General features: G+C 40.6%; 2 protein-coding genes across 2 annotated transcripts in view; both read right to left on the bottom strand.

The window, feature by feature from the left end:
• Positions 1-1473: 1473 nt before the first annotated feature.
• Positions 1474-12521, bottom strand: LOC117270647 (syndecan-3-like). The gene is made up of 5 exons (XM_033648372.2): positions 12351-12521; positions 7851-7935; positions 3929-4020; positions 3726-3828; positions 1474-3643 (listed from the first exon to the last, which is right to left on the bottom strand). The coding sequence occupies exons 1-5, from the start codon at positions 12414-12416 to the stop codon at positions 3480-3482; spliced, it is 510 nt and encodes a 169-aa protein (XP_033504263.1). The 5' UTR covers positions 12417-12521; the 3' UTR covers positions 1474-3479.
• Positions 12522-16700: 4179 nt separating this feature from the next.
• The window catches only part of LOC117270508 (apolipoprotein B-100-like), a 46705-nt gene continuing 38591 nt past the window's right edge, over positions 16701-24814 (bottom strand). The window contains 10 exon segments of the mRNA XM_033648149.2: positions 16701-17010; positions 18339-18531; positions 20033-20154; positions 21081-21152; positions 21449-21574; positions 23325-23462; positions 23600-23734; positions 23846-23975; positions 24077-24344; positions 24549-24776. Of these exon segments, the coding sequence (XP_033504040.2) occupies positions 16879-17010; positions 18339-18531; positions 20033-20154; positions 21081-21152; positions 21449-21574; positions 23325-23462; positions 23600-23734; positions 23846-23975; positions 24077-24344; positions 24549-24776 (1544 nt within the window). The 3' untranslated portion in view covers positions 16701-16878.

The raw sequence follows: 24814 nt of genomic DNA, 5'->3' as shown, positions 1-24814 counted from the left end.
ATTCAAGTATCACAGCAGCACAAGACAAAATTAAAGGACATTAAATAGAATAAGATTAAAGAGAAAAAATAAAAATTAAATATAATAATAGATAAAAGATAAAATAAAATTACTACATCAGATGAATAAAGTGACTAAAAATGGCAGACAAAGCATTGAATGAAATAAAGTGACAAGGGAAGGTAATGAAAATTTCTTAATAAAATAAAATATGTAGCTTGACTAAAAGGTCCACTTATTAGCTGTTCATATAACAAGAAAGGCTGGATTACCAACCAGGAAAAGCAGTCAGGTTACAAGATCTTCAGCGGGCTACATGTTCACAATGGGGCAATTAGTTTGTAGTGATTTAAGTATTTGCAAATTTGTTTGCACCACTCCTACTGCAACACCAACTAAAACATTGCTTACGGTTTTATTGTTTCAGTTTATGTTGTGCTTACATGGTGCATTTTACCACATAACTTAGTACTACCCACTTGGCAGCAGGCCAAGCAAAGCACCCCAGACATCCCTTTCCCCAGCTACGCTTTCCAGCTCCTCCTGGGGGACCCCAAGGTGTTCCCAGGCCAGATGAGATATGTTATCCCTCCAGTGTGTTCTGGGTCTGCCCCGGGGCCTCCTACCAGTGGGACATGCCTGAAACACCTCTAACGGGAGGCGCCTGGGAGGCATCCTGATTAGATGCCCGAACCACCTCAGAGGACCCCTTTCGACGCCAAGGAGCAGCAGCTCTACTCAGAGCTCCCGCCGGATGTCCAAGCTCCTTACCCTGTCTCCAAGGCTGAGCCCAGCCACCCCACGGGGGAAATTCATTTTGGCAGCTTGTATCCACGATCTCATTCTTTCAGTCACTACCTAAAGCTCATGACCATAGGTGAGGGTTGGGACAGCGCAGCCCCTGCATCACCGCAGACACTGCACCAAACTGCATATCCCTTTCATGCTCCATTTTACCCTCACTCATAAACACTCATGAATTCCCAGTGGTACTTGAACTCCTTCGCTTGAGGCAGTAACTCTCTCCCAACCTGGAGGGGTCAACCCACCGTTTTCCGGCAAAGAACAATGGCCTTAAAGGTGCTGACTCTCATCCCAACTGCTTTACACTTGGCTGCAAATGGTCCCAGTGCATGCTGGACGTCACGGTGTGATGAAGCCAACAAAACCATGTCACCTGAAAAAAGCAGATATGCAATTCTGAGGTCCCCACACCTCAGAACATCTCTGATCATAAACATTCTCCACATGGCAGCATGGCAGTCAACAGATGACCTGTGATGTCAGACCAATTTCTGAAAAAATGCTGCAATACTTAGTCACTTTACTGTACTATATATTATGGTACAACACAAAAAGTGCAATAGCATGTGCATAATATCTTCTCGTTGTCATACTTGTGTTTAAACTGACCATATATACTGTATATACCCTCCACATATGCTCATAAAACATGAAAAAGACAGGATTAACATGTTATAAAGCTTATTTATTAACAATTACGGAATACAAAAATAGTAATTGTCATTTAATGGCACAAATCTAGACGAGATAATGCGTGTCACATGATAGCAGCCTATCAGCATAACGTAATCATTGTCATTTTTATTTAATACAGGATTTTAGAAACACTGGGGTCATGTATTTTCAATGCAGCATTGAAATGCCCTGTTACACCTGGGTGTAACAAAGGACAGATGTTCACAGCAGACATTTTGACTTGTCATAGTAGGAAAAGCACATGTTTGACATTGACAATGAATCTCCCTTTTCAAGTGTCCAAGTGAGCCACGACAGTGTGAAAACACCAGGACCCTGAAACTGAAGCAGCTGGATGAAATTCAGCCTTCGTTACTCATTATTTACACCTGTGCTTTTCTTACTGTGACATGTCAAGTGTCTTCCATGAAAAACGGCTATCAAGAATTTTTTGTGTAAAACAGCTCTTGTAAAGTGACTCTAGGTCTTTTTTTTCATTTAGATGCTACATATATGCACAAAAGTAAAGACAGCTGCCACTTTAAAACATTAACACAGCAAAGTGTACACCATCAATAATTTATCACATATTACATCTGTTACCATCTTCTTTCAATCATGTCAAATAAAATTATATACACCTGCTGAAGCCAGACATACATTTTAAAATAAAAGTCATTTAGTCACTGATCACTATCTTGGCAGACTACACCTGATTTCCACAAAAAATTAAACAGTACAAAAATATATATCTATTAAAATGCAGAGGATGTGACCTCAGTGTTACCTTCTACAGCCCTGTGAACGACAATGCTCAACAATCTCAAATCTTTATAAACAGTGAATAAATAAATTATGAGCAACTGCAGACATTTGAATTAGGCACGAGAATAAAGTGGGATTTATACTTGTGCATCAAATTGACGCCGTACCTGCGCCGTAGCCTGTGCCGTAGCCTGCCCAGAAATGTAACTACATTTCGCGGCAACACAGACCTCCTGTCTATTTTTGTAAGCTGAAACCATTTCCCTCAGTGGAAACAAAGCTTTTGTTTAATTTAATTTCAGATAAGAAACAATAAATTGTGAAGACAATAAAGCCTCCACAAAAATGGCATTTTAAATGTAGTGTGTGATTTATGCTGGCTTCATATGAGCTGAGGAAATCTCTGTTAGTGGCTAGGCTAATTTATACAATGTAAAATGCCATAGGCTTGTGCTAATAACGTTAGCATGTTGTATTTGTTTGGAAAACATGTTTAGTATAAGACAGTTGTTTTGTCGCTGCACCTTGTGAGTTGTAATGGAGCCAAATTTTGTAACGTTACCTTTGTTAAATGTTGCTGTTGTCCCTGGCTTCATATGAGTAGAGGAAAAGTCGCTAGACACTAAGATAATTTATACAATGCAAAATGCCATAGGCTTGTGCTAAAAACATTAGCATGTTGTATTTGTGGGGAAAATGTGTCCAGAAATGTGCTTAGTCTGTGAATCCTGCGAGTTATAGTGAAGTACACAAATTGCCGCCAACGTGTTTTGGAGGTGTAACTACAGGGTGACACAAACGCCACCGCGCAAGTGTAAACGCTACGGCATAGGCTCTGCATAGAGCTGACGCACAAGTATAAATCCAGCGTAAGTGTAATTTCTACAACGGCCTGGCAGCATCACCTTAGAACAGTGGTTCCCAACTGGTCCAGATTTCACCTTAGTCATTAGTTAAACGTCCACACAGTTAAATATATCCAGTGTCATACTTGTGTTGTGTGTCATCGAGCTAGTTTGCTGTCTCTTGTCATGTAGCTCTCCCTTAGTCACTCACTCTACAGCAGGAAATGGCGCTTTGAAATAAAAGCTCTGTGCCAGAAATTCACTGTACTTCAATATAAAGTGTGTTCATGAGTCACTTGAGGTGTATTCAGAATGGACCCGCGACCCACTTTTGGACCGCAACCCACCAGTTGGGAACCACTGCCTTACAACACAAACATTGGTGCATAATTAAACAACAACTCCTTCCCTGTTGGATCTGTGATAATCTTCGTGTGAAGCCCTCTGCTTGCCCAGAACATATCCTCCATTATCTTTCTTCTGCCACGTGTAGATTAATAGTGCTGCCAGTGCAACAGCAAGTGCCACCCCTATTACACCTCCTGCAATAACAGCTGTAAACACAGATGACTGAGTTAGAACACAAACATACAGTGTATCACTCTGTTAAAATCAGTGCATCAAACTGCAAAGTACCGGCAAAGATTTCTTTGTTGTCCATGAAACTCTTGCTGTTTTCAAAAACAATAAATGATCCGCTGTCTCTGAGTGTGTTGTCAAAGTTCTGGGCAGAAGAATGCTGAAGACAAAAGTAGAAACAGTTGCACAACTTTATTTCCTGCTCTGCCATTACCACATTATAAGATGAAGAAACAGTGAGACTAATGAGAACAACGTACACGGAGAGTGTTCTTGTTTCCACCTCCTGCTTTTACTGCAGAAATTCTGACGTCTTTGCTGCAGGTTTGATCCTTTATGGTTTTTGCTTCACCTGGAGACACAGAGAGCATAAAAATATATTGTTTATGTTATGAATGAATGAATGATTATATTGCGAACCAAAAAAACAAAAACCATACTAAAAAACAAACAAGACAAAGATAGCACTGTCCAAAAAGGAGTTGGCAGAAGTTAAACTTATATGTCTCTACCCCTTTCTTATGTTTCCTCTTTTAACTCATATATAATTTCAACAAATTCCCAAATGTATTTACTAATAATATACATCTATCCCCAGTCTATTTACCACCCAATTAAATAAATAAGTAATAAACCCAGTTTATTTACAATCCCAGTACCACCATGTGTTACAAAATAAATATGTACTCCCCTAACACAACCTTCCCTCATCTACAGTACAGACAAACAAAAAAGTTTGGACACACCTTCTCATTCAATGCGTTTTCTTTATTTTCATGACTATTTACATTGTAGATTCTCACTGAAGGCATCAAAACTATGAATGAACACATGTGGAGTTATGTACTTAACAAAAAAAGGTGAAATAACTGAAAACATGTTTTATATTCTAATTTCTTCAAAATAGCCACCCTTTGCTCTGATTACTGCTTTGCACACTCTTGGCATTCTCTCCATGAGCTTCAAGAGGTAGTCACCTGAAATGGTTTTCCAACAGTCTTGAAGGAGTTCCCAGAGGTGTTTAGCACTTGTTGGCCGCTTTGCCTTCACTCTGCGGTCCAGCTCACCCCAAACCATCTCGATTGGGTTCAGGTCCGGTGACTGTGGAGGCCAGGTCATCTGCCGCAGCACTCCATCACTCTCCTTCTTGGTCAAATAGCCCTTACACAGCCTGGAGGTGTGTTTGGGGTCATTGTCCTGTTGAAAAATAAATGATCGTCCAACTAAACGCAAACCGGATGGGATGGCATGTCGCTGCAGGATGCTGTGGTAGCCATGCTGGTTCAGTGTGCCTTCAATTTTGAATAAATCCCCAACAGTGTCACCAGCAAAACACCCCCACACCATCACACCTCCTCCTCCATGCTTCACAGTGGGAACCAGGCATGTGGAATCCATCCGTTCACCTTTTCTGCGTCTCACAAAGACACGGTGGTTGGAATCAAAGATCTCAAATTTGGACTCATCAGACCAAAGCACAGATTTCCACTGGTCTAATGTCCATTCCTTGTGTTTCTTGGCCCAAACAAATCTCTTCTGCTTGTTGCCTCTCCTTAGCAGTGGTTTCCTAGCAGCTATTTGACCATGAAGGCCTGATTCGCGCAGTCTCCTCTTAACAGTTGTTCTAGAGATGGGTCTGCTGCTAGAACTCTGTGTGGCATTCATCTGGTCTCTGATCTGAGCTGCTGTTAACTTGCCATTTCTGAGGCTGGTGACTCAGATGAACTTATCCTCAGAAGCAGAGGTGACTCTTGGTCTTCCTTTCCTGGGTCGGTCCTCATGTGTGCCAGTTTCGTTGTAGCGCTTGATGGTTTTTGCGACTCCACTTGGGGACACATTTAAAGTTTTTGCAATTTTCCGGACTGACTGACCTTCATTTCTTAAAGTAATGATGGCCACTTGTTTTTCTTTAGTTAGCTGATTGGTTCTTGCCATAATATGAATTTTAACAGTTGTCCAATAGGGCTGTCGGCTGTGTATTAACCTGACTTCTGCACAACACAACTGATGGTCCCAACCCCATTGATAAAGCAAGAAATTCCACTAATTAACCCTGATAAGGCACACCTGTGAAGTGGAAACCATTTCAGGTGACTACCTCTTGAAGCTCATGGAGAGAATGCCAAGAGTGTGCAAAGCAGTAATCAGAGCAAAGGGTGGCTATTTTGAAGAAACTAGAATATAAAACATGTTTTCAGTTATTTCACCTTTTTTTGTTAAGTACATAACTCCACATGTGTTCATTCATAGTTTTGATGCCTTCAGTGAGAATCTACAATGTAAATAGTCATGAAAATAAAGAAAACGCATTGAATGAGAAGGTGTGTCCAAACTTTTGGCCTGTACTGTATATATCTGCCAAAAATATCTTTTTGGTATATATTTTTTAAAATTGATTTGAACTGAAATATACAGACTCTTCTTAGTTGTACGATCACATAGTTTTTTTTTTTTTAAATTCTCCTCTTAAATTATAACAAATAAAAATGACATGAACAACAGCATTTTATAGTGTGTGTGGTACTAAGCAGAGACGTGACCTGGAGTCTCATTTATAAAACAATGTGTGGGATCCATACTAAAATGTACGTATGAACAAAATTCAAAAATAGTGCACATCAAAAAATATTCGACAGTTTCTACAATCAGGCTTCCACCTCACCATCTCCAAAATGTTTGTGTGCATGGGTCAAAGTTTCTCCCATCAAGTTTGTTTTCATACATCACAACGTTTGCGTTGGAATTGGCATAAGCCTCTCTCAGGCCTCGTTTTGTGCGTACACAATGTTAATAACAATAATAATAATGATACTAAAAACTTCAGTTATATAGCACCTTTCAAAACACAGTTACAAAGTACTTTACAAGACAGAATAAAAGACAAAGTAAAGTAGCTGCCTCAGTTGAAAACGCCGCGCTTAAGTGTTCTCTTGAGTGGCGAAAATGAGAGGATGTGCCCTATCAGCTGCCCTCTTGAATCATGAAAACGAGCAGATGTGCCCTTTTGGCTGCCCTCTTGATTAACAAAAATGAGAGGATGTGCCCTTTTGGCTGCCCTCTTGACTGATCAAAACAAGACAATGTGCCCTATTGGATGAAAACGAGCGGATGTGCCCTTTTGGCTGCCCTCTTGTCCCCATGTCATGCAGTAGGTGCCCTTTTTTCCTTTTCACCCCGGTCCTTCAAACATCCTGAGTCCGTCACTGCAAGGAAGTTTCCATCATCTTTGTGAATTAATCTAGACCTCAGAACAACAAGAAAAGATGCATCTGATGACCTCAGGGTGTGAGAACGAACATGGGGCAATAAAAGATGTTATATAACTTGGAGCAAGGTCTCTCAGGGCTGTAAGTTAGCAATCAAATCTAAAAATCAATTCTAAGAGCAACAGGTAACCAGTGTAGGGAAGCCAGGCTAGGTGTGATGTGGGCATGTTTTCTAGTGTAAGATAAATTATATATGAGACCCCAGGTTATTGTTTTGCAAGTCACAAGTAACTGTCAAGTTTTTGCACTCAAGTCCCAAGTCCTAAACTTTGAGTTTCCAGTCTCCAACAAGTCGCAAAGCACTCTTTACCAACTGGAAAGCCGTTTTAACACCGGAGTAATAACATTAGCAAAGTATAAGCTCACTATGTTAGTATTACCCTTGACTTACTGTTCCCTGTGCCACTTTAAAAGTCAAATGAAGATGGAAACTGTTGAGTCTGTCTCTGTTTGTAAAGTTCAACCCACACCTTGTGCATACCGCAAATTGTTTTTGTTGACCACAGTTTAGCTTTTAATCAAGAACTTCATCATCTATCATTTTTCAAACTGTCATTTAGTAACGCAACTCTAGTTCATCACAGTTCTCTCCTGCAACTTAATTTAATGTGGTTGGATTGGTTCATACAAAGCACATCTGGGGAATTATAATATGTGTCAACTTCCTGGGAATGAACAGTAATAACGTCAGCTGATTGAGGAAGTGACAGGAAATAAATTGATTCTTGGCACACCTTTTAAATAACATGGGTTTTTTTTATCTTTGGGCTTGGCTCCTGTGCAACTGAAGTCATGAGTCCTTGGTGTTAAAGTCCAAGCTGAGTTGCAAGTCTTTTTTATTTTGTCAGGTCAAATCTAAAGGAAATTTGGTGAGTCAAGTCTGACTAAAGGCCACACCTCCGGTACTCTGCCTTACCTTGTTCCGACCAGTCCCCTGAACCGGAGCCAGAGCCCTCCAGGTCATATCCTGATCCCTCCAAGTCCTCAGGAGGGGAATGAAGCTAATTTCATGGAGAGAAAAAGACAAGGATATTTAAAAGATGCAGACCACTGATGAAAAACAGCACAATACTGTTTCCTGTCTTATTGTCAGACATATAAGAACAGTCAAGAGGTGAAGGGAGCCTGTAAAGGTACCTTCCTCTGCAGGACATGAATCACGTCTCAGATACAAAGTCCCAGTGAAGTAAGACAAGACACTGGCTGACAAACCCACAATTGTGATCACCAATAAAGTGTAATGACTAGAGAATATAGCTTGGAATAAACAGTAAAGTCACTCCACCCTTTTGGCGAAGCAGTAAAAGAATGCTGAACCTTTATGTTTGTTTCTTCCCTAACAGCTCCAGTGAATACAGCAGCTCAACATGACGTTAAGAAGCTCTTACAAACATTTCCATTCAAGCAAACAATCCATTGAAATAATATTTTCCTAACCAACTCGACTGGATATTCACAAGCTAAACTCATTGATGGGGTCTAAATAGCCTGCATCCATTGAAACCAACAGGCGTATACGTGCTATCCTTAATGAAAAAACAACTATAAATGTTTTACAGCTTTAAAACCTACAGGGGGTGATTAAGTGATACTGAGATTGGGCGGAGAGTGGTGGAGGAACAGAAATGTTTTTACTGCTAATGACTCAAGCCTTAAGGCTCTGTGAGCATAAAACAATTTCAAGAGTCATGCTGTGAAAACCCTGACAGGAGATAAAATGCCCCTGAGGTGCTTCCTGTTTACTGCTGGAAACACTCACCAGGCAGCACTAATGCTTAAAGGGATGTGGTAAACCTGGTGTTTGACTCGACGTTGATCTCAAGGGACGAAGACAAAGTAGATTTAACAGGTGTCAAACAAAGTGTTGAGTAATTTGACACACAGAGCATAACTTTTGTACACGTCACCAAATATGCTACTTTTTTTGAGAAATGCCTCTAATTGGTTTGTTGCTCCCATCCTTTGCATACCAAGGATGTTTTCACATATAGTCCTTTTTAAACAAACTGAACTCAGTCCTCTTAAAGTGCACCAAAAAGTGGACCAACAGAAAAGGGGCTTTTTGTGGTCACATTGTCAGTTCTTTAGAAAGAAGACTCTCATTCTGGTCAACTTCGGCTCTGATGGAGCCTCAGTCCTCTTCCTGTTCACACTATAGCCTATAGAACATATATTGACATAGTTTATTGTTTTTACTTTGACGTGGCACTGCAGTGTGGTTACGAAGCCCCTTGCTTTCAGATGAACTTAAAACTGGAGGAAACCCTTAGCGTGTCTGTGCTGTAGACTGTCACTGTTTGATGTATTCTACAGTCCACATCTGGGGACGTGCAGCATCTTCCGTGGACCAAACTACTCCTCGTCCTGCGTCCTTGCAAGCGTTACACGCTGACATGGTTTTGTTGGATTTTTCAAGTGTCCCAGTGCAGTAGCATGTGATTTAGAGGGCTAAATACAACGGCAAAGAGCAAACCGAATCTGGAGCGCTTCGTGTTCACAACGCACAGGTTAAGTGAACTGCACTGTGGACTTGAAGCGAACCGAACTTCAGCAGCCTGAGTTCTCTTGCAGTGTTCACATATGCACAGAAAATGCTGAGTCACCGCTCTGAGTCTGTTTAGAGGGCTGAAAAGGACCAAGTGTGAAAACACCCGAAAGCACCTGTATTATTCACGCAATAATACAATACATTGCATGACAATTTTTGTTGGTATAAAGGGCTGATTGCAAGTGGACAACCAATTAAAAAAAAAAGATACAGTATATATATACTTGCAGGTACAAAGAACATTGTATGTTTACAGCAGTTTACACAGCATGACTTGAGACCAGCTTTCCTCATTATCCTTTTTTAAACGGTGTGTACCCTGTAAAGTTTTCTTCAACTATTTTACATTGTGAAGAAGGGATGTATAACATAATGTATACATTATCAAACTGGGAGACATTCCAGTACATTATTTTTAAGTTGCTTAGCAGACCAGGCATCCTTTAAGGGATCTATTAATCTGTCATTTCCTTTCATGTTTTGGGGCTGCCCCTCCATTAGCCTGTACTGGTTTGAGCTAAAGAAAAGTATGGAAAAAATACTGAGGGTAAAATTTCCATTTGCATTTGAGATATTATATTTAGGGATAGATTTTGAGAAAACCGGACTGAGTACATGTCGCCAAGCAGGTCGGACTTCTTTTGAGAGACTGTGTAAACTGAAGAATACCTTGGTTCATTGCCAGAGATGTTTGAAATATTCTATAACTTGTTTGCAAGTGTTGAGCGTGAGGGGAGTAGGAAAAGGACAGAGATACATTTTCATTTTTATTTATTTTATTTATTTATTTTGTATGTATTGATTCAGTTTTATTAGCTCATTTTTACTTATTTTAGTATTTTTTTGTTGCCTTTTTTCCTTTGTTTCCGTTTCTTTCTTTGCTTTTTGATCTAAAATGGTGGAAGAGGTATAGACAGTGGAACATGTGACACAGAAGAACAAATAAGCGAGGATATGCCCATGTGGATGTAAGGGATTAAAGTATAGTATAGTACAGTACCCTTTATTTTACTATTGTGGTTGATAATTTGTTTTTGTTTTGATATAAACAAAAAGTGTAAATGAGACAGAAAAGTGTCTGATAAGAAGCAAGTCCTTTGCCCCAGTAAAAAGAGAATTAAAAATAAAAACAATAATTATTTGTCAATTCCAAACAGGGTGTGACGTGGTCCAGTTTGACAGTAACTTCCTCATTACAGGGCACTCTGTCAGTGTTTTGCATCCTGGCTCCTGCACAATCTCCAGCACTTGGGAGCCTCTCCTGTAGTGTGTGTTCTCCACATATATGAATTAGTGCACTTCCATTGAAAGCTGCAATAACTTTACCATTCCTACCTTGAAATCGCCCATTTATTTTTAAGGTACTCTGTCAAATGGGATTTATTGCATGGCAGTTTAACATCAACGGAGGCAACTTTCATGCACAGTAAATACTTTTACTTTTGTGCATTTTCCCAATAATACTTCTGTTCTTTTTCTTACCATGTGAAATGCAGGACTTTTACTTGTCCATTGGAAATACTGTACTGTCTACTCTATGATTATTTGACAGCTGTAGTTACCTGTTACTTTGTGGACTGTAATTGTACACGCAATATGATAGATATGATGCACTGTAATAGATTAAACTATGCAACTGCCTTTTAATTTATAATATGGATATAATGGATAATAAAGTCAAATGCTGCTCATACATAAATGCATCAGTAATAATACAATGACACAATAATAAATAAAGTAAGAACAGGGAGATTCTAGTTGATGAGTACTTCTACTTTTGATACTTTAAGTACACTGAACTTGTAATATTTTCACTGGTATAATTTAGTCTAAGAACAATTTTGAATGCAGGACATTTTTAAATTGTGATAGAGTATTTTTACATGGTAGTGCTACTTTTCGTTAAGTAACTTAAGTACTTTTCCCACCATTGGAAATACTGTACTTTTTACTCTGCGATCATTTGACAGCTGTAGTTACTGGTTAATTTGTGGATTATAATTTTACACACAATGTGATAAATTTAAAATTATGGTGCACTTTTATAGATGAACTTCTATACAATTTGTTACATAATTTGATAGTAAATTCAAATGCTGCATCAGTAATAACACAATGACACACACAATAATAAATAAAGTAATAACAGGGACTTTCTGCCAGATGAGTACTTCTACTTTTGATACTTCAAGTACATCCAACTGGAACTACTGTCATTGATATACTTTAATCTAAGAACAATTCTGAATTTATATATTTATACTTTGTCATTTCTACTTCAAATACCATCACCAGAGCCAGCAGGGCTGTAATGAAAGACATTTAATGGTGAAAATATCTGTATTCAATTCATTTTCTGCCCTGTAAATATAGATAATTCCCACTAAGCCCCATATGTCATATGGTAAGAGGTGTAAAATCCACAAAATGGGAAGTGTGATGTTCTCTGCTCAAACACTGACTTTGGTTACTATTATTAATAATATCTCAAATTCTCTGCGTACAGCGACCTATTTTATCTGGAACTGAGTTTAAGGACGGAAATAATCCCTGTGACACCAACACGTTTTTAATAGGTGTTAAAATGACATTATTGGAATAAAATTGACATGAATAAACAAACAAATTCGACTAGTATAAAATAAATTTCAGTAACGTGTACATAGAACATTAAATTAAAATTAATTTAATCAAAAATGTAACTATTTTAATTCAACTGAACCCTTAGAAAACAATAAGCTCGTGAAACAAACACCTTGGTACAGTGATAACCACAGACTAACTTCAGGAAGTGAGAAAGGTGAGCACGAGACTGACGTAACGTCTGTTGTTAAAAAAGTGTCTTACAGGTTTAAAAGAACAACTTACCGACATATGTACGGGATGTATTAACCCCAGGGTTAATAATAACGAGGCTGTCAGAGGTATCCTCATCTTTCAGTGGAGCTGCTGTCCAGTTTACTTGCTCCTCTTCCTCCTCTCAGGTCTTCGGCAGGTGTTTCGATTGAACTTCGAGCCTCTGCCGGGCTGAAGCCCCGCCCACTAATACAGCACGTTCAGCTGTGAACTTCAGATGCTGGCACGTGCTCACACCTATGCCACAAACCAATGGGTGACGTCACGGTGGGTACGTGCATTATACTTACAGTCTATGGTTTACACAGGGCGCCTGAACACAGCACTTTCTTGTAGCCAAATTTTATCCAACAAAGTAATGATAAATAAATAAAAAAAATAAAATAAAATAAAAAATAAATAAATAAAATAAAAGAAAAATGATGAAGCAGGTACACAATTAATTCAAAATAAATATTTAAATAAATAACTGATGATAAAATAAAATCAAAAAGAGTTATTTGAAACACCTGGACCCATCATCAGTGATGAACCCAGGGTCATAGGGTGTTGCAGGTCTCAGGTCATCAGACACCCTCACTTGGGCGACCCAGCCGGGTGTTATCAGTCGCCGCCATGTGTCCAAGCAGCACGCTACACCATGGATCTGCCCTCTTGATCCACAGCCACCTTGAGGCTGAGACAGATGGCCCTGGGAAACCCATGCAGCCCGCCTCAACTGGCTCACAGCAGGCCCTCCAACCACCCACCCTCTCTACAGGCCTCTGAAAGCGTAAGGTATTTGGTCTTCTTTCGCTCATGGGCTTCCTCCATCTTCTCAGGGGGCTGTCAGTTTAGACGTGTATTTAGCCCTGTCCACTTGTGATCAGATCACTCAAAACCCAATATTAACACCAGGTCTAAACAGGATCATTGATGCACCCATGAAGGCCAAGGTGTCAGGTTCCAGGTTGTTGAAGTTGAACAGTTTCAGCTTCTTTACGTTGACTCCCTGTTTGTTTCAGGATTGAGTTTGAAATCTTATTGATTACTTTTCATGCTCTTCATGGCTCCAGATTACATTTCAGACCTGATCGTCCCTTATGAACCTTTACGTAGTTTCAGATCCTCAGGCAGAGGTCGTCTGCCTTGAAACTTTGACCAGTTATGCAATCGCTGTTTTTATATTTTTCTTTAATGCATGATTGTTATTTAAACAGGGGAGGTGCCTTCATAATTCAAAATATAAAAATAACACACTCCAAGAATTATAATGAGGTGCTGATCACTGGCAGTTGACTTGATTGTAGAAAACAAGTGTCGCACACTCTGGCTCCATAAGTGTGTCTTATCTTGAAGACATTTCGGCCTTTGGACCTTCTTTGTTGATCTTGAAGAAGGCCCAAAGGTCGAAACGTCATCAAAACTAAAAAAAAAGCGTTTGGAGCCAGAGTGCGACACCTGTTTTCTATAATCGAGGTACTTTCATAAGCTATTTTTGGCTTCCAACCTCTCCTGCACAATGTTTAAACTCTATAAATCCTTACTGTATTCTCTTTACACATGTATGTGTAGGAGATAAAATGAGTTTGACACCCCTGGTTTAGAGGAATAAACCTTTGCGCCAGTTCAAAGATGTAAAGCGACCCTTTCCTCATCTTGGACACAGACTACTGTTAGGAGAAACTCAAACTTCTGGAAATAAAAATTTCATTTTCTGTAACTGCTTATCTTTTTTGGGTCACAGGAGGGCTGGGCTATTGGGTGAGAGGCAGGGTACACCCTGGACAGGTCGCCAGACTATCACAGGGCTGACACATAGAGACAGACAACCATTCACACCTACGGACAATTTAGAGTCACCAATTAACCTGCATGTCTTTGGACTGTGGGAGGAAGCTGGAGCACCTGGAGAAAACCCATACTGACATGGGAAGAACATGCAACTCCGCACAGAGGGGCGACGACAATGCAAATCACCGCCTAAAAAACAGCTCAACACACCTGAGAAAAACCAAAACAATGCTGGTCAAATGTTAGAAGAACAGTTTAATCATACATAGTCACAATTCTGCTTCCAAAAATGAGTTTGTTTTCTTCATCTAACATCTGGAAATGTACATAAGGCCACCTGAAAATGTACATGACTTTGACAGTGTGACAAAACTCATATGTTCATATTTATATAATTGACAATATTTTACATTGCTTTTGCTTACAAGGTAGAAGCTGTTCCAAAATACAGCACTCTTCTGTACAAAAATAATTCTTGTCATATCCTGTGAAGTTTCCATGGTAGCAGAGAGGACTAAATGCAGCCTCAGTTTTTAGTAGAGTGTGTGTTTTTTTTTTATCCTTCTTCTTTTTAAACTGTCACTTCAGAAAGACTATCAACAGTGGATGTTACAGCTCCAGTACAAATAGAGGCTGGCCTTTCCCATAACAGATTAAAAACAAACAAAAAAAAAACATGCCAGATTGTGAAGCTGTAAAGTTTTTTTTTCCTTTAAAATAACACTTGATCAAATAAAACTGTATACATTATATTCAAGGGGAAAGGAGTGATGAATATACACACATCAAAATGCACATTTTTGCCTTTTTCTCCCCAAAAAGTGTAAAAGACATCCCATTTACAGCATAAACGTTTACAAATGTACAACTGTACAGACGAAATAAAAGCATCACTACAAATTTTTAGAGCAAGGCCTGTCAAACACCACGACTAGACGTATTTTTTTCTCAATTAAACTAATAATTTTACACTTATTAACTGCACATATACTACATGTATTCTACAATTATTCATATGAAGCAAAGAAGCCGTCACTACGAGCATTACAGGTGAATTGTATAGCTTTTGATGGCCCCACCGGCCTCCACCAATGCACTTGCATACCCAACCAAATGGAAAATAAAGTTTTAAAAAACAAAAACAGAACCATTAAAAAAAAAAAAGGTTCCTTCAACATCCCTTTCTTATCCCACTACTTCTAGCTCATTTCACCTCAGATGTACAAAACCGGGATAAGCTCCACTTCACGACACGTTTGCTTTTTTTTTTTTTTTTTGGGACTACTGACCTTCAGGCGGTGGGGGTCCCATCAAGCCCCCCGAACCCAAAAGCAACAATTTTACTCGTACATAAAGATGCTATACGTCACTAAACTACTTCTACGCAAGAGATGATTATTCAGTACATAAAGATACCGTCTCTAGGGCAGTGTTCATCTCAAAGTACAAGACAGATAAGATGTTACACGAAAACATGATAAAGAAAAAAATCATTCCAAGGATTAAAACCTGTCACAGCATGCCAACACATAACCCCGCTCCCACCCCACTATCCCCACGAAAAAAAACTCCCCCCCTCCCCACTACGGTCATTTCATGTTAAGATTATACCAGGTTACACGCCCACTGTACAACCAAACCTCATGCTCTGCTTCTATAAGTTAATGGTAGCTTCTTTTTTCTTTTTTAAATCTTGCATAACCCCCCCCGAGTGATCACCTGGATGAGGGACAGACGGCTCAAATGGGGCTCAGAGGATGCAGCAGCTCAGGTTGGTCAGTCTGTCATGTTTTTAGTACCGAAACTGTTCAATTATATCAGGCAGACGACAAGCTGCTGGGGTAAACACACACGCCCCCCCCCCCTCGCAATTAGCCTGGAAAAAGGAGGCGAGAATAATAAGCCACCGCTGGAAAAACACCACCCTACACTAAAGCACCAATCCCCAAAGCCGAGCTCGCAAACGGGTCGTGAGGACCTTTGGGTGACTGTGGCACAGGACGCATAGTACTCACCTGTGGACGGAGGGGTGCGTATCCATCCGTACTATGCGGTGCTATTTGAAAACTAATCCATCAGCTGCTTTGGCATGGGAAAACATTTTTAAACTGTGCATGGGATAATAATAATAATAATAATAATAATAATAATAATAATAATAATATACAAATATTATATTCAATTGCCTGGACTTAATTAGAACAGCTGACATAATAAGTCTGGTTACAAAAACAAATGGAATTGTTTCTTTTAAAAGGATCACTCAGTTTAGCCTTAGAAAATCACTTGCTGGTGTTAAATTGTAGGAATTGTAAATTTCAGCAAATGTGTATAAGTTGTTTTTTTTTCTACAGAGAATTTACAAGGTAAAAAACTAAATGTACAAGATAATATGAAAACCAGTCAAATACATCAATTACATCATTAACAATGGGTTTGTGCTTTACCCAGGAAAGAAAACAAAAACGAAACGGCCTGCTGACTGTGCGTCCCCTGGGGGTGGGGGCGGGGGGGCCACGCTGGGGACCTGCACCAGGGGTGGCAGAGTGGCAGGGGTCAGTTGTCACAGCGTTCTTAGGTGAAGTTGTCTTTTTCTTTTCTCTTTTTTTTGGTAATTCCCCCCAAAAATGGGATATCAGAGGGTGTCAAAAGGCTAACCCCTATGGCTAAGGAGCATCTCTCACAGAACAGGGATTGAGGGGGTGAGGGGGGGTTTGGGGCTCCTACTCCTCTCCACTTCTCCAGGGGACTCACGGTGTTGATGTGACTACATGAGGCCGTTCGTGGGGCCGCCGATGGGACCCAGTTCAGATCCGCTCTTCATGTAGTACTTTTCCAGCTTGGCAAGAATGTGCTTCCCATAGGTGTACTTGCGTAAAGTGGCGATGTGAGGCCGGATCTGAGGAAGGAGAGACGGCAGAGGTCAGCGAAGTCATTCAAATGACGACAATTTTGATAATTAAAGTCATTTTTTGCAACAAAAATCCAAAGATTCACTGATTCCAGCTTCTAAAATGTGTTTTAGTTTTTTCAGTCTTCTTTGATGGTAAATTAAATTTATTTATTTTTTTGTTGGCAAAATAACCCCAAGATATTTGAACACCTTGGGCTCTCAAATGATGGACATTTCTCAACTTTTCTTACATTTTGTGTCCAATGTTGGCAAAATAATTGATGAAAAGGCAATTTCTTGGTTGCAGCTCTAGCTCAAAGTGAATTTCATCTAATTTCACCAAGTCAAAACATGTAGGAGAAAACAAAATGGGAGAAAATGTTCAGGTTTTACTTATTTTTTGTAGTAAAGTTTCAAAAGAATAGTTTCCACCACTGGCTCACACATTTACACAGGTACAGTCTTTTTTTTGTTTTGTTTTTAATGGGAGCACCCAAAAAACGTCACATCCTTTTACGCAGAGGGGAAAAACAGAGCAACTGCTACCATGCTGAGGAGCAGCTGTGTGTTTTTTTTGCAAGTCAAATGAACTTAAAAACCCAGAGTTTGAGGGTGCTTTTCAACCAGGACCCTACTTTTCATTGTTTTTGTATCCAAGTGACTATTGGGAACACTTTTTAAAAATAGTGAAGTATTGAGTGAGAGCAGCAGCCAGGCTGAATTGCAAACACTTAGGGGGTGTTTGCACTGTCACTTTACATCCACTAAAAGTGTTTGTTTTTGCCCCTGAGACGCTCAGATCTTTATTGTGAGTGTCTGACAACATTATGGAAAGGATCTCTACAGAGACAGCCCTTTATTTATAGAGTAAGATCCTTTTTGCTCAACCAGAAACCAGCCCCAATATCGCTATCAGCAAACTCACCAGGCTCCATTTGAAAAAGCAGTAATTTTGTCCTTGTAAAACACACTTGATTCAAGACAGAAACAAAAAACAAAACAAAAACATCTCTTTGTCTTTCCACCGTTTCAACAGTTATCAACTCTGGTACAGCTGAAATAAATTCTTAATTCACCCAGTTAGATGTGAAACTATGCTGGTTTTATACACGCTAAAATTGCTGTTTATTTAAATGGAGTCTGGTGGAATTAGTGATGGCAATTTCTGGGCTGTCTCTGGTTTAACAAAAAAGATCTAACACTTTATCTAAACTGTGTTAGATTGTTTGTTTAGGTCTCACTTATTAAAAATAATATTAACTTTCTCACTATCTGTGTGTATAAACCCATCAGTCCCAATCTGCATGATCACATATATTCAGTAGTTTACCAACCTTGTGCATGATGATTTTGCGCTGAGCAGGTTCTGCCATGTCAATCATTCTTTGGACAACGTAGTTGGCGTACTGGTCCTTCATCATGGTGTACAGGGCGCTGTGGGGCCCGTCTTTCTGGCAGCACACTTCATCTATCAGCAGAGCTCTCTCTGCACGCGAGGAGTGGATCACACACTTCTCCACGACATTACTGAAGGAAAAACACAGAGAGAAGCTTCTGTTATGCTCACATTTATAATTGAGCTGAAGGAGTTACAGCACGGTTCAGTGACAGTGGATACCTTTTATTTCTACACTGGATTGTCTGAATCAATCTGCTTTTATGTCCATATTTTATTTGTGACACATTATAATGAACAGCTCTCACTGACTTGAACATTTCTGCTGTCTGTGTGGTTGAATCAAGCTCTATGGATGGCGATCTCTTCCCTCTGTGCGATGAGACACTACCTGTTCTGCTTTGGATCACCATAAGGATCAGTGCAGGCAGCCTGACCTACCATTAAGGGAGCATCCCATAATCATAACCAAACACACCATCAGGCTGTGTTCTGTCATAGCTGAATGCTGGTGTTTCATGCAGCACTGTTAAAATTTTTTCTTTGTTTTGGAACATGATTGTCTAGCAGATCATTACAGACTCATAGCTGTCAGTGAGCTGTGACTGAAGACAAAAATAAAACTCAGTAATTTACAGACATTAAAATCACATTCATCTTTTATTAATGGAGATAATAAAATTACTTTTATATTGATTTGGCTGCTGCACTGTGCTCAATTAAATTTAACTACTGGTTTATGACGTATTTGAGGTCAGACAGTGAACAGTTGAATACTTTAGGCCCTTTTGGACTGCAGGAACTTTACCCAGGAACTAGAGTCCTTTTGACAAACTCACTGCATTTCCACTGCAGGGATCAGGGTCTAAATTAAGTTCTGGAGGTATTAGTTCAACCAAAAGGTCCTTGACTGGGAGGTAGTACAACCCAAAAGTACAGGAACTTTGGGGCTGGGGCTTAGGCAGAATTTATACTTCTGCACTGAATAGATGTAGTAGCTACGCTGAGGCTCTGCGTCCACATGGAGCCTACGCCGTTACCTCACATGCACCTCCCTAGAAATGTAACTACACGTTGCGGCCTGTCTGTTTTCGTAAGCTGAAACCATTTACCATTTACTTTGATTTCACAGGTAAGAAACAATAAATTGTGAAGACAGTAAAGCCTCCACTAAAATTGCATTTAAGTCTTGTGTGTGTGACTTGTTGTCCCTGGCTTCATATGAGAGGAGGAAAAGTCTGCTAGCCGCTAGGCTAATTTATACAATGTAAAATGCCATAGGCTTGTGCTAAAAACATTAGCATGTTGTCTTTATCTGGACAATTTTCCCCACAAATACAAGTGTTTGTCTGTGAATGCTGTGAGTTATAGTGAAGCTGATTTGTGTACTTGTGTTTGAAACTGTCTCTATTAAGGCTACGGCATATGGTTTGCAGCACGAGTATAACAGCAAAGATTCGAAGGGACAGCATCAACCACCATTTTTTCAATATCTAGGCTGAAGAATGTTCCTTGAAAAGTAGTTCCTTGGACTGAAAATCCTGCTTAACTTTTGGTGGAACAGCTTTTGTCAGCATCAGGTAGATCTCAGTGATGTCTTCGTCTCTGTCGCTGCATTAAAACATAGCTTACCTTGCAAATTTGTGTTGGCTGAGGACAAGAACTTTGCCGCGGACCTCTGCGACTATCTTGCTCTTATCTTCCGGTCTGCCATGCTCCAAAACATGCTGAATGACGTAGTTTCCGTATTGATCCTGCACGAAGACAGTGGAAATATTAACTCGAGATCATTTGAACACTGATCAAATCACAAAAAGGATCCGTGCGACACCCTTTACTCTGATCGATTCTCATGCACTACTTTTCACCATTGGTCTTAATTGGTGTGAGATAATCATGCATCTCTACAATGATAGGTAGACGAATGAGTGACACCCCCATTTGTTGTCTTACAAATACCCTTACGTCATCACTGCGGAAGGTCAGACAAAACAGATGCTGCTGGTTTGGAGTGTTGGCGACCAGGCAACACAACCAATAGCATCTTTGCCCCTTCAGAAATGGGTGATAGACAGTTATGGGTGTAATTTTAGTGTGACAAGATGGAGACAGGAACTCACCTGACCAAGCAACAAATTAACATCACTCTGATCTTGTTAACATAGTAACTTGTTGGGTTGGTAACGTGACCTCCACCTTTAATTTGGTAGTATTTGCCTTCAAATCCATTTCCTGTCAATCTGTTTTAACATGAACCTGAACGTGAACTTTGCTCCTGGACTTGACTAGAAGCCAAGCACTCAAGATGATTTAAGCAATACTTGTGAACATTTTAGTTTCAAACTCTTGGGGAGCTTCTAGAAAACAATTACAATGAAATCAAGAAGATGAAAACAGAAAAACAGATTGATCAGGAGATGCTGTAGGCAAAAGAGAGGAATCATCAGACAGCAGGGAAGCATGTGCCATGTGAATCCTCTGTGACATAAAGCAAAAGGGGGGGAAAAGGCGAGAAAGAAGCGGCTCAGTGGGTTAGGAGAAGAGGCCTGTAGTCGGAAACTTGGAGTTTGAGATCTATCTAAAATGTTAAATTAGATTCTTTACAAAAGAAAAGATTAAAAAAAGGGAAAGAGGAAGGGAGCACGGGGACATCCGCGAGAGAGAGGCAAATTGCTCTGACCTTGAACAGTGCATCGCGGGACACTGTATAATATGTTTTGGGTGTCATCTCCAATGATACGCCTTGATATTTCTAGATGGAATAAGTGAGGGGGCAGGGTGGATGTTTCAATAATCACATAGGTCAGATGTAATGACAGCTAACAGTATAAATACAGTCATCCTTTACACTTTACACTTAGCAGACCACAACTACAGAGGAACAATGACAAGCTGAAAATATGAAATGCTCAAATATGAAGGAGACATGCAAATACACAAGACAAGCACACGTCTCAACAACAATGGTCCATCACATCTAACAAACATAAACATCTGTAATCAACATAGGCATAGAAATAAAGACAGATTGGAGACAGATGTGCTCACCTGGCCCAGCTGTTCAGAGTGCTGATGCAGCTCTTCCAGGATGGGCAGAGTCTGCTCCTGGGTGCAGTGCTCCAAAATCCTTTGGATGACTCTGCAGCCATAGGGGTGTGTGGAGAGCACAAACACCTGCGGAGGGAGGTAAAAACAAGAGCTAATCGATAAACAGGTAATTTCACAAAAAAACATATAGCATCACTATTAAGGCCCTGATCACACAGAAAGCATTTAAGCAGCTGGAGGTGCCTGGTTGTAATTGTTTTTAATGAGGATGGAGCTTTTTGCTGGCTGTTTTGGTATTGCGATGCCTGGCGTTTCTGTGCTCTAGGCGCCTGGTGTTTTTGCCAGAGTGCTCTGAACTCCTGGAATTGAAATAAGTTCGACTCAGAGTGGAAAAAGCCCCACGTCAACTCTTATCCCATTGTCCAATTGGATGATCTGAGAGCTGGGCCTTCTGTGGTGGTCATGACAACAAGTTTACAATTGGTAAACAATGGAGGAGAAACTGGTGGTAGCGGTTGCTGGATACCCAGAGCTATTCGGTGCGATGATAGACAGCAGGTTGTCAAACTGCCTCTGAGTCACCCTAAAATATGCCTGGAGATGTCCATCATAGAGGCGAAGCTCCTGGACCAACTGGTGGTACTCCCCATGATCCACCCTCTTTTTTAGGGTCTCATGTACCCACACAGATTTCTGTTTATCTGTACCAAACAAACTATTTACTGACAGCCTCTCACCCTCAACGGGAGCTACAGCAAGTACCCTCTGCCTCAACATTTAAGGAACTAGATACTTATTACTGTGAAAAAAATGGTAGGTTGATCACACAGGAAGGTTAGTGTAAGGACGTGATGGGGTGGTTGCCTGGCAACAATAAAAAGGTGCAGTGTTTGCAACTTGTAAATGCTTTCTGTGTGATCAGGGTCTAAAGCTGCACTGAGCTGGATAAAAATTTAACACTAAGATGCCTCATTACTCAGCTCCATAGATAAGAGTCAGCATAAGGATAAAAACTATGAGGGCTGGGCATTTGTATATTTGTGATACCTGCACTTGATCCTTTTTGAACACAGATCTAGAAAACAAAAGACCATTTGTATGGTTTTGCTCACAGCCAATCGCTGCAAGCGTTCTTTAATTTAATGTGACATGTGACTGGCCCGCTACCACGGCAGCTACAAACTAAGCCTGGTTAAAGAAAGATGATGTACTGAGGTGCAGATGCAATTGTATGTAGCATTATAGGTTACCTATGCAACAGCTAAACCCAGCTACACAACGAGGCCATGAATGTGAGATTAAATACTAGACAATAGATAATTAACATGCACACATCACTGGACACATCGGTTTGTCCTAGGATGGCAATGACATGACCCACCTGTTTCTGCCTTTGATTGGCTTGCCCTGATATTATTACCCTAACCCTACCCATCTTACTCCTCTTGCCTACAAGTTAACCAACCCAACCAATGAAGGCCAGGGGTACTAGGCAATCAGAGGGAGAGTAGGACAGGTTGTATCTTCACTATCTTAGGAAATACAAACTCACCAGCTGGACAGGGGTGTGATTTACTTAAAGTTATAGTGGAGTTCAGAGCTCTGTGGTCTAATTAGTCAAAATGGCGACTGGCCTTCAGATTTATCCATCACAATGTTTTTATGTTTGATTCTCTACTCTGCAGTAGCACCATCTCTCTTGCATATTACATCTTTGCACATATCTAAAACAATGCAAAGGGTCAAAGCAAATTGGTAACACATGGGTTCATGTACAGGTCTTATAAACATTTCCCACTTCTGTCTCTGACAAAGTCAAGATGTAGATTATGTAAATGACCGGCAGCTGAGTCAGTGCTTACGATAATAAACCCACCTGTCCTTGAAAGGCATCAATGATGAACTGTAGGGCCTGAGGCTGGACACACTCGATACACTTCTGCACCACATGGTTGCCATTCTGGTCCTTCACGCACTTCAACACGTGGCCGTCCAGCTCACGGACAATGTCGCTCTGAGGTGAAGACATAAAGGAACAGGGGCATGATTTTAACAGATGTCACTGTGGTGGATTTGATAATCCATTAAAAACTCTCACAATAAAACAAGGTTAGTGAAAATCATTGTTAAAAGAAGTATAATCTCACTTACAATTACCTGCTGGTCTGAGGAAATGGACTCCAGCGCTTTCTGGATGACCCTGCAGCCATACATCTGCAAGGCCAGGGGCAGGACGTGTCCACGGATACGTGTCGCCAAAGCCAGCTTCTGGTCTGCACTTCCAAACTGCAACCACACAGAACACAACCTCTATTGCACACACGCTACACAAAAAAAGAGCCTTTGATAGTCAACATGAGCGAAATGACACCTAGATCAACTTTAAACAATCCGAACCTCAAAGAACTTTTGGATGACATAGTTTCCAAATACATCAGTCATCAGCTGGTATGCCGCTTGCAAGATTTCTCCAAACACCATCTGCCTCTCAGCTGGGGTCGCCCTCTCGAGCTTCTGCTGGATAAATCTGGACAGACAAGTGACGATAAAAGAAATTTGTCAGACTTTCACTTCCTGCGTTAAACTTTACAGTTAAAATCTCTAAGTAAGAGAGTGCGTCTTATCCACCTGGATCCATGCTGGTCTTGAGAGAACTCCACCATGTGTCCCGGCAGGTCACGCAGTTGGAGGTTTGGGAAGCGGTTGTTCCTGAAGTCTTCCAGTAGGCGACTGCGTCCGGACGGCATGACGTCGGAGCGACTGTAGCGGGGCCGAGACGGAGGGAACAGCTGGCTGCTGGAATTGAAGAGACTGGACGTCCCCCCGGTGCTCCGGTACTTGGCCTCGGCTCCAGGCGCTGCAGAAATGTAACGCCCGCTGCCATTCGTCAGGCCACCTAGGATTACAGAGTGACCAGATACTGCTGTAGTGATGGCGGCAGGTGTCTATAACTGTTAGGTATGTGAAACACTGTGCGCCTGATAATAAAGTGAAATCGAAGAATATAAACTGCAGCAATAAAAAAAAAATTTCCAGGCCGAGTGAATGGGCTTAAAATTAATTTAAGATTTTTATTACTTCCCATGAGTGCAAGGCTTACCTAGGTGAAGGCTGGAAGAAGATCCATGAGAGGAGGGCAGAGAAGGTGGAGGAGTGAGCGGGGAGTGACCCGGTGTGAGGCCGATGGGGCTGGGTGAAGAGGAGTAACCCAGGCTGTTGTAAAAGGGCTGTCCGATGGGAGTTAGGCTGCTCCCGCCGCGTTTGTATAGATCAGAGCTTGCCAACAGGGAGTCCCTGCGAGATACACTGCTACTGGTAGAGCTGGATACTGCAAAATAAATTACAAAACCACTGTGAGAAAACAAA

This window comes from Epinephelus lanceolatus, chromosome 13 (assembly GCF_041903045.1).
Source record: "Epinephelus lanceolatus isolate andai-2023 chromosome 13, ASM4190304v1, whole genome shotgun sequence".
In the NCBI taxonomy this organism is placed as follows: domain Eukaryota; kingdom Metazoa; phylum Chordata; class Actinopteri; order Perciformes; family Serranidae; genus Epinephelus; species Epinephelus lanceolatus.
This window is presented reverse-complemented; position numbering and strand designations above follow the sequence as displayed.

Bases quoted from the DNA above. Each gene is read 5' to 3' on its own strand.
- LOC117270647 (XM_033648372.2), bottom strand. From the start codon at position 12,416: ATGAGGATACCTCTGACAGCCTCGTTATTATTAACCCTGGGGTTAATA. The intron at 3,829-3,928 runs GTACGTTGTTCT...TTTTGTCTTCAG, and splicing joins GAAACAAGAACACTCTCCGT to CATTCTTCTGCCCAGAACTT. The intron at 3,644-3,725 runs GTACTTTGCAGT...CTGTGTTTACAG, and splicing joins CAACAAAGAAATCTTTGCCG to CTGTTATTGCAGGAGGTGTA.